At 45.4% G+C, this 11,884-nt stretch overlaps 1 protein-coding gene across 1 annotated transcript; it reads right to left on the bottom strand.

Moving 5' to 3' along the window:
• Window positions 1-82: 82 nt before the first annotated feature.
• Window positions 83-10,943, bottom strand: LOC116219539. Its single transcript, XM_042703788.1, has 6 exons — window positions 10,807-10,943; window positions 3,841-3,936; window positions 3,134-3,685; window positions 1,437-2,747; window positions 1,123-1,239; window positions 83-762 (listed from the first exon to the last, which is right to left on the bottom strand). The coding sequence occupies exons 3-6, from the start codon at window positions 3,681-3,683 to the stop codon at window positions 95-97; spliced, it is 2,646 nt and encodes an 881-aa protein (XP_042559722.1). The 5' UTR covers window positions 3,684-3,685; window positions 3,841-3,936; window positions 10,807-10,943; the 3' UTR covers window positions 83-94.
• Window positions 10,944-11,884: the final 941 nt, after the last annotated feature.

The following is an 11,884-nucleotide window of genomic DNA, read 5'->3' as shown; positions in this document are numbered from 1 at the left end:
CTGAGTGAAAAACCCTGGACAACAATCTGTTCATGCATTTGTGTGCCTGGTTTATTGGCAAATGTAGGTGAAGTTCAGCTGGGTGAATCTGTATTTAGTTTTGGTCAGCAGGGTTTGTGACGATCCGAAGCACAGCGGGCGAGTAGACGCTGTGGCCCTGATCGGTGCTGATCTGCATAAACTGGGACTGACCACCCCTCCTCTGAGCACCACCAAGGACGGCCGAGGGGAAGGTGAGGGACAGGAGCCCCGAGGCGTCATCTCGTCTCACCCTCACCGACTGAGCGGGGCCCCCGGGGGCCCCCATGAGAGGCGTCGCCTGCTTGTCATCGACGCACAACAGGTAATTGGGGAGGATGATTTCCTGAGTGCCTGTGTCACGGAGCGATGCTGAAGGGTGAACTGAGCAAGCGGCCTCAGTGGTGGGGGCCACGTCTTGGGCTCTGTGTCGATGTAGGTCAGAAGCCTGGGTCGTCCCCTCTACAAGCCCTTCTGATGCCTGATGTAGGTCAAGACGAGAGTGTTGAGGAGACCTCTCAGCCAGTAGAACATGGCCAGGCCCAAAGGCGTGAATGTAAGCGCTGCCATTGAAAGGTGGCTGGGACAGGATATTGGTGCAAAATGTGCCCTCATCACTGCTGTGGTGTAGATCGTATAAAGTCCACATCTGATTGACCGAGCCTTTGAGGACAGGAGAATTGAATGGGGTCAAAGTTCCCCTTTCAGCCACAGAATCCGGAGTGTGTTGTTGCTGCTCCTCAGCTGAAAAGCATTATTCAGTGAGTCGGAATAGCTTCACAGCCATCATCCGGAACCAAACAGCATCAGTGTGAATCTCATGCAACCACATTAAATGTGTAACCCACTTTTGTCCATGCACTTATTTCGGTAGCACCACATGTTGGATTTGGTCTTTACATCTACACTCTACACTTAATAATTAATAACCGCTGATTTGAATCAGTTAACACATAAGCTCTTACAAAAAAAGTACTCTGATTGTGTTTAGATTAGGATGCACGAATATGAATATTGAATTGTGATAAAGAGAGAATACTTAATATATTCCCCAGTGGGCTTAAAATGCTGCTCTTTCAGTCTGTGGAGTTTCTGTCTCATTACCAGAGCAGGGAGGCCCAGGGAGATGGTTGCTTGAGGCAGGGCTCTGATTTCCCTGCGTGTCACTGGCTGTCACCACCACACTCATGTCTGATACCTGAGTGCTGACATGCACACAACCTGCGACAACAAACCACAGCAAATAAAACTATCTGGAATTGGGTTTAGAATCCTCCATCAATAAACAAACAGTATGGTCTTTATGTAAATAGTATTATTTATAGAGTTGGATGCTATATCATTTATCTAGGTGGATGCCTCGAGAAAACACTGCTAGGAATTGTTCTGTGTGAGATGCTGTAGGGGGAAGGCGTTACCTGACACAGAAGAGGTGTTTGGGGAAAAGATTGGGGATGCCCCCCTGTCTGTTGTTCCTCTTGATATACTCACATCCTCTTCCTGAGTGGGAATTCTAGCGGATGGTATATGGCCTGTACAGATGGTGACCACTTCGCCTGGATATTCCTCACTAGCAGTGAATACCTGAGCAGGTGTATCGACTGAAAGCTCTGAAGTCATTCTCTCCTCAGAGAGACCTTTTCTGAGAGGGGATGGTTCTAAGATGTCTGACACGTGATCAGATGCCTCCGTGACCAAACTCAGATAGTCTGTCTCAATGATCTCATTCGTAGCCTTCAGACTGGGCCCAGTTGGAGAAGACTCTCTGTGGTCTATGCTGTCTCCTGCTGACTGACACAGAGACCCTTCTGTGATGTCTCTCGAACATCCTACTGAAACTAGCCCCATGTCCTGGGGGACGACAATCTCTGCTATTCCAAGCTTTTCAAAAGTTTCAGTTTCAGAGGATTCAAATGGACGATTTAACACGAAGCTTCCCTTCTCAGGTGAATCCGTCTCCTCATTGACCACAGGTGATTCCGTCTCCTTATTGACAACAGGTGAGACACTAAGAGCTCCATCACCAGATGGCTGTTGAGCTTTTGCCTCTTCTCTGTTCAGTCCAGTGTCCAGTGTCCAGTCTACCTCCAATGTGTCAGTCTGAGGTACCTCTGCAACAGTAACCAACAGCGATTCCACAGCACCAAGAGCATCTTCACCAGATGGTTCTTGTAGTGCCGTCTCTGCTTCTTCTCCGTCACATGTGATGCATTCAGTGTAGGTTACTTTAGGACCATCCTCATCAGCAGGGCTTGTCAGAACAATGTGCTCATCGGATGAGTCTGCTGTCTCCTCAGGTTGCTCTTGTCTGAAAGGTGACGGTTCAGAGTAGTCTGCTAGAGACTCAGGCATCCCCTCGACCAAATCATCGGCATCAGCAGTCTCACTCATGTTCTCCTGAATAGGACTTTTGATAGGGGTCATATTGTCTACAGGCTCTGATGCAGACTTTGCATCTAGGTTGACTCCTGAGTGTTTTGATAGCACAGACCCCATGTCCTCCTTGAGAACATTCTGCACTGTTTCAAGACATTCAGCATTGTCACTTCCTGAGCATTCAGGGGGCATCACTGATTCTACTGCAGCAGCAGCAGCAGCAGCAACCAAAACAGCAGCAGCAGCATTGAGAATTTCTTCAACAGATGGTTCTTGCGCTGCTATCCCCCCTCCGTCCACAGTGCAGAGAGGGGAAACCTTCTCAAATACAGATGTAACAGTCTGAGATATCTCTGGAAAAGGAACAAACACACTGTTGGTCCAATGGTCATTTCTCTCGAACTCAGTCAAGAATGCATATGAAACTCCAATCTATTTTATCATATTTATCATAGAGATGGACCACATGAAAAGCAAAAATGTAGAGTGAAATTGTATTGTCGTCCATGGTGATAATATGGACATGTACATTATCTGCTATAAGAGAGGGGTCTAGAGAAAGTCTAAGTGACATGTTTGTCTTTGATAGCTGTGAAGTTGTTTGCAATGCTTCTATGATGGTACTGGATCTGGACAACAGACTCACTTGTATCTTTATCATATAATACAAAAAATAATGATATAAGACATTTTTTGGATGCTTGAAAAAACACAGAATTCCAGCTCTTCCGGCAATTACCTGATGTCTCTGAAGAAACTTTTGAGGTTGTCCCCATTTCTGTTGTCTTCACTGTTTCTGTCAAACTCTCTTCCTGACAGGGTATACCGCCAGATGTTATAAACCCAATGTCTGTTGTGTTTGGACACTCCCCACCAGCAGCGCTTGTCTGATCACTTGGAAAGCCTAACATCTCCTCAGGGTGTACTTGTGCGAGAGGTGACAGTTCAGAGTTATCTGCCAGAGATTCTGGCATTTCCTTGACCAGATTCAAATCATCTGCATCAGCAATCTCATTCATGTTCATCTGAATGGGACTTCGGACAGGAGTCACACTAACCACACTTTCTTCAAATGACTTGTGAGGAGTATTTTCCGTTGTGACGACATCAGCTGTTTCAGTACTTTCATCTCTGTCAGTGCCTGAGCATTCAGCTGGTAATACTGATACTCCAGCAGCAGCGGCAATGAGAGCTTCTTCAACAGATTGTTCTTGGGCTGCTGTCTCTTCTCTCTCCACAGTGTAGAGAGGAGAAACACTTTCAGACACAGATATAACAGTTTGTGGCATCTCTGAAAGAGAATTTTTTTGCTTTGTTAAATCTTCACTTCCTGTCAAATGGCAAAATTGCATCACATTACAATGGATATATATGATATATGAAGATAAAAAATGTAAACTGCATTTAAACTGTAGGATGATGCTTAGGAGATGCACATTTATTTACCTGCTAGAAGCAAGGGGTCTGGAGAGACACTCTGTGACGCATCTGTCGGCAGTGTTTGCAGATCCTGCCTTGTGACTCCATCCACAGCAGTCACACCTTGAGATGGTAAAGTTTGTCTGTCATTGACCTTAGAATCACTTCCATCAAACATGAAAACAGCACTTCATTTACCAAAAGGCTAGCCTGGGTGCCAGCCGTACTTAGCCCCGCCCACAACATTTGAGGTCGGGAAGTTCGGTCTGGCATTGTTCTGTTGGGGCGAAACTATGCCCGAACAGAAGCTGTTCTGTCCGGACCGATCAAATTGTCAGAGCGGGCTTTATACGATGATGGACAGATGATCAACAGTAACGTAATCAACCGCCTCACCAAAGAGCACTTGGGTTGAATTCCTTTTCAACAAACATGGCTGCCGCTGGAGAGCTGAGATGTGTAGATTCAAGTCTGTTTTAGAAGACATCGACAGCGCATTCATTTTGAAAGAGGAACAGAGGAACGCGATCAAGGCATTTGTCGATCGAAAATATGTTTTTACCGGAATTCGGTAAAAGTTTAATTTATCAGCTGGCCCCATGGTCTACGTTGCTATGATTGGTTGTAAGTATATCCAATTTAGCAAAGAGGCATTTTTTATCCTGGTTCGGTTGAAACACACAGCCCAATGGAGCAGTATCAGACTCATATTCTGACTAGAATTATGAGTATGACAACGTCAAGCTACCAAAAGGCCTTACTGTGATATTCTCGTTGTGTGAGTTAATAATCAGACCGGGTGTTAAAGAAAGATAGTTTACTGATATGAAGGAGGCAATTATACATCTGTACTGTTCACGTACTTGCGGGCTCTGCTCTGCATGAACACCCAATCTGCGCATGCCTGTAGGGGGTCATGCCATACGTCACTGATGTGACAATGTTATAATTCATAAACATTACATTACTTCTTTTTTTTTCTTCTTTTCAACAGAATAAACATCTCTGCGAACATTGTCTGAGAAAGAACTCATTAACTTACTGTATGTAGTATCATTACTGTTTTGTTTACAATCTAACAGTGTGATTCAATTTTAAAACTACACAATGCATGTATGGCAATATTCAAATTCAGAATAGTTGAAAACACCTTCATACGCTTATTGTAAGTGTCATTGAACCTGTTATCTAAAACATAAAACATTCAGATGCATGACTCTTGGGACAATCAACAAGTGTAAACATCAACATTTTCTTTTCGTTTCTTTTTTCCACATTCAACCTGTGATTCAAAATCACTTATAGTCTTTGAGGTGCGATGGCGGCTGACGGTTAATCCTGGATGGATACCTTGGTGTTGCCATCACAACATTGTCATTGACAGTGTCATTACCGTCATCATCCGGATCTGTTTGAACATCTTGGGTTTCAGCATTGATCTTTTTGAAAAAGGAAGAATTCCTTGTTATTGAATGTCCATCTTTAGTCGCTGTGACCATGGAGCCCTTGACCTCTGACACAGTGTATGGCTCACTGTTGTATGGAGGTGTGAGCTTGTTGCGCTCGGGCTGTTGGCAAAGTACTGTGTCTCCAGGGGTCAGTGTGCTCGGCTTGGCGTGGCGGTGTGTGTCGGAGTTGGACTTCATCTTTGCTTTCGCCGCTTTATCACGCTCTCTGATGATGTGATCAGTGCTGTTGTCGCTGGCTATGGTGAGCAGCGGGATTTTGGTGTGTATCTTTGCGCTGAAACATCAGCTCTGCTGGTGATGCTTCTGTAATGCTGTGTGGTGTGGAGCGGTACTCACGGAGAAACGTGTTGAGTCTCTGTTTCCACGGGATGCTCTGAGTCTCTGCCACACGTATGGCCTTTCCAAGTGTGCGCATGAAGCGTTCTGCTGTAGCGTTTGCTTGGGGCCAGAGAGGTGTTATTTTCTGATGGTGGAAACCTAAATGTACAGCAAACTGTTCGCTGTTAAAAGGGGGGCCATTGTCTGTTTTCAGAACTCTGGGAATGCCAAACATGGAGAACACTTTGTCCAGGACAGGGATGACTGTGTTGGCTGAGGTGGATCTGACTATCTCAACAACTGGGTAGCGAGTATACTCATCTACGATGACCAGTAGGTATTCGCCAGTCTGAAGGGGGCCATAGAAATCAGCGCATATATTATGCCAGGGGGCTTCTGGCAGCTCAGACATTCTTAGGGGTTCTGACTGTGTGACAGGTGTGTTGGCTTGACAGGCTAAACAGTTCTTAACAATGGATTCCGCTTTCTGGTCTATGTTAGGAAACCATACCTTTGATCTGAGTAGTGTCTTGGTCTTTACGATACCCTGATGTCCTTCATGGGCTAGCTGGAGTACTCTCTGTTCGAGGGAAGCGGGGATGACGATCTTTGTGCCTCAAAGTAAGATGTCATCGGAATGGGACACGGTAAGCTCTCTACTGATTTGTCTGAACTTTTTCAAAGTCTCATCATGTTTTGTGTGCCATGTGTTGTTTCTGATGAGGGCACAGACCTGCTGCAGGATCGGATCTTTGCGTGTTTCCTCCTTTATTTCCATGAGAGTCATGGCTTTGGGTGTGGCATGATGTGCCAGGAAGTTGACGTACTCCTCTGCTACCTTCACTGCTCTTGTGTCCTCGCCTGCCAGCAGCTGGATGGGGTGAAGGGATATGTAGTCGGCAGGGTTTTCTTTGCCTTTCCTGTATTCCACTCTGAGGTCGTAGGGCTGAAGCCTCAGTCCCCATCTCTCAATCCTCGCTGGTGGTTTTGAACAAGGGTTGTTCCATATGATCTCCAGAGCTTCATGGTCTGTGACAAGAGTGAATGGGTTGCCGTACAGATACAAGTGGAAGTGTTCACAACTCCACACGATGGCCAATGCCTCTTTTTCAGTCTTTGAATAGCGTCTCTCTACATCACTGAGAGCACGGCTGGCGTATGCTATGGTACGCCTCTCACCTGATTTATTCTTTTGGTAAAGAATGGCGCCGAGGCCACCCGGGCTGGCGTCTACCACAAGCTCTGTGTCTTTACCTGGATCAAAGTATGACATCACCGTGTTACTGGTCAGGCTGTCCTTGATCGTCTGTAGTGCTCTGGCATGCTCTGGACCCCAGTGCCACGTGTGTCTTTTCTGGTCAGTTCACGCAGTGGTGCTGAAATGGAAGCAAAGTCTTTGATAAAACGAGAGCAGTAGTTTGCCGTGCCGAGCAAGCTTCGGACTTGGGACGGGTCTTGTGGGTCGCCGGCTTCTTGTATGGCAGTAACCTTTTTGGGGTCAGCTGAGATGCCTCCAGCTGAGAAGATGAATCCAAAGAATTCGAGCTTGGATTTGTTAAACTCACACTTCTTCTTGTTAAGCGTAAGCCCTCTTTCCTTTAATCTCTGAAACACAGCTTTGAGACTGTCATCATGTTCTGTTTGTGTTCTTCCATCAGGGTATATACAGCAATCCTTAAGTTAAATTTAATACCTTTTTAATACCTTTTTTACTACCTTCTGAATTTTTTTAAAACCATCACGACACTGAGTTGCAAGTGTTAATCGGCGACCTTTCTAACGTTTACGGAGATTTTGACATATATAACACTATACACAACATAATAGATTTAGAGACTTACTGATGTTGACCACATATTGCACACATTTACAGTATTTCATTTTGTGAATAAAAATTAAACAAACTGCATTAAATGTGCAATGGAGAGATAGTTCCAGCACACTGGCTGGCATTCACTACATGAACTGTTGATGCATTATAAACTGGCATCTGCTATATGAATTGTTGCTGATATCACTTCACAAACTGGCATCCATTACGTGAACTGGTGTGCTATAGGCCTAATATGAACTCATGAGCAAACATCAACACAAATGGCCCTGCCTTGTTGATGCCATCAACAAGCTGTTTTTTGAAGAACGATGCTAATCCAAATCTGATGATGTAGCCGGTTTTGTCTTTACCACACGTGAATGACTTTGCGATGTCAGAGTCGGGAAACATTTCTTTAAACAGCTCCGAAATTCCTTCGTTGGAGTTCAATGAGTGGTGTTTAACTGCAGTGTTTAAACACCAGAGCCTCCGCACGCAGTGTTGGTGTGGTGCCCATAGTCACCCGGAGGTCAGACGTAGTTGCTGGAGCCGTAGCGTTGGCTTGTACCGTGGCACTAGTGGTGGTGGTGCAGCAGCACAGACAGTTGGCAGAGTGGTAGAATAAACTGCTCTCGCCGACCGCACATTCCATTTGTATGATTAGTGGATTGCATATGCGACCGAAGTGCATTAGCTCCCATCCAGTTGACATTGATGTTTTTTTTACAAACCGAACAATAAGCCTGCCGGTTATTCCCTACTACACCCAGCTGTCAGAAAACTTGCATTTGCCCATGACGACGACGATGGTTGTCTGGACGTTGAAGATATGCCTAAGCAAGTCAAAAACGTAAGCCAGCCAGTTGGTTACCCAGTTGAAGCGCGCAGTGTTTGAGATGTCGAACGACCACTGAATATGACGTCAGCATCAAACATACAAAGTTGAGACTTCAGGATTGATACGGAAGATCTTTGATTATGTGCCCAGCTTTGCTAAAGCCCGCATTTAAACGAACTTTAGAAGATAGAATTTCAATCAGAATAGGACACTTGAAAAAATAATACCTATTTAAAAAAAAATAATACCTCTAAAACTACATTTAACACTTTTAATGGCATTAAATTTGGCAATTTTGATTTATCACCTTTTAGTACTTTTTAAAACCCCGCGGACACCCTGTCCATATATGATGATGTCATCACTTAGATTTTTCACACCTTTAATGCCTTGCAGTGTTTGACAGATGGCATTTTGGAACACCTCAGCTGCCGAAGATATACCAAAGTTCAGGCGCTTGTAGCGTCTCAAACCAAGGTGTGTGGTGAATGTGGTGATGTACCTGCTGTCCGGGTGGAGCTTGAGCTGATGGTACCCAGCTGTCAGGTCAAGCTTGGAGAAGACCGTAGCTCTATTCAACTCATGGATTACATCATCCATTATGGGGGTGATGTGCCTTTCACGTTGGATGGCGATGTTCGCCTGTCTCATGTCAACGCAAACGCTCACCTTGTCCGGGTCCTTTGGCTTGGGTGGTGTGACGATCGGGGAAACCCATGGTGTAGGGCCTGTGACCATCTCAATGATGTCTTCCTCCTCAAGCTCTTTCAGCTCCTCTTTGACCTTTTGCCTGACGTGAAAGGGAACTCTCCTGTGTGGCTGACATGTCGGCTGAATGTCTTTGTTTATGTGGAGTTCCACTTGAAAGTCTTTCAATTTTCCAATGCCTTGGAACAACTCCTGGTAAGTCTCTATTATCTCATCTGCTACTGTGCCGCTGGTTGGAGAAGACACAGAGTTTATGACTTTGATGAGGCCCAGCTCTTTAGCAGTGTTGTAACCTAGCAAGGTGCAGCTATCGCCCTTCATTACGTATAATTTGGCCACAGTCTTTTTGTGCTCAGTCTCTGTGCTACATGTGAACACACCAGCTATAGGCAGTGGCTTGGTGCTGCCATACGGAAATATTTTAATGTTAGCTGAGGTGAGCTGTGGGCTTGATCTCAGGGTACTGAGAACAGCTTCACTTATAATGTTCACTGCGGCTCCGGAGTCAATCAGTGCAGATATTCTTACCCTACTGAGTTTGATGTGCGTCTGTGGCTGTTTAGCGTTGTCCTTGCTGCTGGCAGTGAACACGTAGGCTTCATCGCTGCTGGAGGAGTCCTGCACGTTATCTGTGTTGGTGCTTGTAATGTTGTACACCTTCTTGTGCATTTTCTGACGTCCACCGTTATCTCTGTAGTCTCGACGTTTTGTATCAAAGTCTTTACCTGACCTTTGTTTTGACCTGCACTGCTTTGCAAAGTGGTTCAGCTTGCCGCATGCTTTGCAGTCCTTTCCTTTCGCGGGGCATTCACCGTCGTGTGGGTATTTTCCTCCGCAATTTCGGCACTGGATGTTGGGCTTGGCTGTCCCGGCGCGTCGGCTGGTGGCTGCTCGCCCCTTCTGGTGCACTGCGTTCACTGACACAGCACTCTCTTCCATGCCTGCTGCTTGCTGCTCGGACAGTTCCAGCGTTCTCCCGTACCCTAACAGGTCATTTAGGCTGGTCCCTGGCTCCCTTAGCGCTCTCCTGCGCAGTCTGGTTGAACTGCAACACTGTATCAACTGTGCCTTAATTTCTCTGTCGATGTAGGCAAACTCACAGTTATTTGCTAGGATGCGTAGTCCAGTGCAATATGTGTCTACATTTTCATTTGGCTGCTGTACTGCCTTTCTGAACATGTATATTTGATACTGCACGTTCTTTTTAGGTTCAAAGTAAGTGCTTAGCTTCCGCTTAACATCTGAAAACTTGTCCTGGTTCGCAGCTAACGTGTCATAGACGCTCGCCTGCTAAGTGCAGCAGCAATGCTTTCTGTCTAGCATCTCCGTTAATGTTAATTGCGGTAATGTAATTATCAAACCTTTGCAGCTATTTAGTCCAACGTGGTCCCACGGAACTTGGTTCGCTCTCGACATTAAAGGCTGGCAGTGCGACTGTGTTTATGAGTGCCATTTTTTCTTTCTTTCTAGAATTTTCTATTAGCCACTCCAGTACCTTAGGCTAGGTTAGCTTGCACGTCTAGCTAGCTGACACTTGTCCTCACGTGTCGTCGCGTTAACCGTCCTTCACGTATTCCTTTCTTCCTTCCTTTTTTTTTTTAAATGCAGTCGTCGTCTTCGGTTTTATCCTCGTCGCCAATGTGATATTCTCGTTGTGTGAGTTAATAATCAGACCGGGTGTTAAAGAAAGATAGTTTACTGATATGAAGGAGGCAATTATACATCTGTACTGTTCACGTACTCGCGGGCTCTGCTCTGCATGAACACCCAACCTGCGCCTGCCTGTAGGGGGTCATGCCATACGTCACTGATGTGACAATGTTATAATTCATAAACATTACACTTACCTGACACAAAAACTGTCTCTGAATATATTCCAGGAGATGTATCCCTTTCAGTTTGGTTTGGTAGACTTTCAGAAGACAATAAGGCCGTGTTCACACTCGACTTCTTGTTTTAGAAAAGCGCTGCCTTCAGCGCCTTTTGAGCGCTTCAGTGCGAGAATTCTGTAACCTTAACAACGGGAAACATACATTCTAGCCATACATTATTATGCTTTGGTTATCAACTACTATCTTTAGCTAGCTACTTTGGCGAATACAATGCAATTACTTGCTTTAGCTTTGGCGTTTGAGGAGGAGGAAGGCGCCGTTTATGTGTGCATGAAATGCGTGAATAATTGCTGTGTCTTAAAGTTAAACTCTCCTGAGCAAGCTGGAGTGCTAATAGCTAGCGAGCTGTTTAGCTACAACTCGTTAGCCCATATTGGCACTCTTGCCTGCTCAGGAGAGTTTAGCTTTGATAAGACACAGCAATTATTCACGATTGTATCAATTAACCACCACTAAAATAACACGGTTGATAATCGCTGTTTTAATTACTTAGCTACATGTCCTGTGATCACATACATATTGTTTTTGTCTCCAAATGCCATATCTTGGTTCACCCATCCTGCAACTACAGAACACCGTGGACGAGGAGCCGGAGGAGATGCCTCCACCAGACGCCGAGACGGTCCAGGTCATCCCAGGCAGCGAACACAGACCCACTCCCTGCATATCAAAAGAGAGAGTGATGACTATTATTATCAACTACACTTATACATCTGTCTTGTGGCAGTGTCAAACATGCAGTTGTTTTTGTTTTTTCTATGTGGTAGAATACTTGTTGAGGCCAGGTTTTGGGAATTCGGGCTGAATGAGATCCTATTCTCTTCGCTATTCTCTTAAAGAACAGTATTTCATTTGTTGGCTTGAAAAATGTATTTGCAAGACGATCCTCCATCCCTTTTCCACAGTTCTACGCCTTCTCAACTTTTTCCATGCACTTGAATGAGCTGGTGAAGGACATGGAGGGAGTCCTGCCCAGCACAGACTGCCACCTCAGACCAGACATCCGTGCTATGGAGAAGGGAGATATAGGTAG

The sequence above is a fragment of the Clupea harengus genome, chromosome 25 (genome assembly GCF_900700415.2).
Source record: "Clupea harengus chromosome 25, Ch_v2.0.2, whole genome shotgun sequence".
In the NCBI taxonomy this organism is placed as follows: domain Eukaryota; kingdom Metazoa; phylum Chordata; class Actinopteri; order Clupeiformes; family Clupeidae; genus Clupea; species Clupea harengus.
This window is presented reverse-complemented; position numbering and strand designations above follow the sequence as displayed.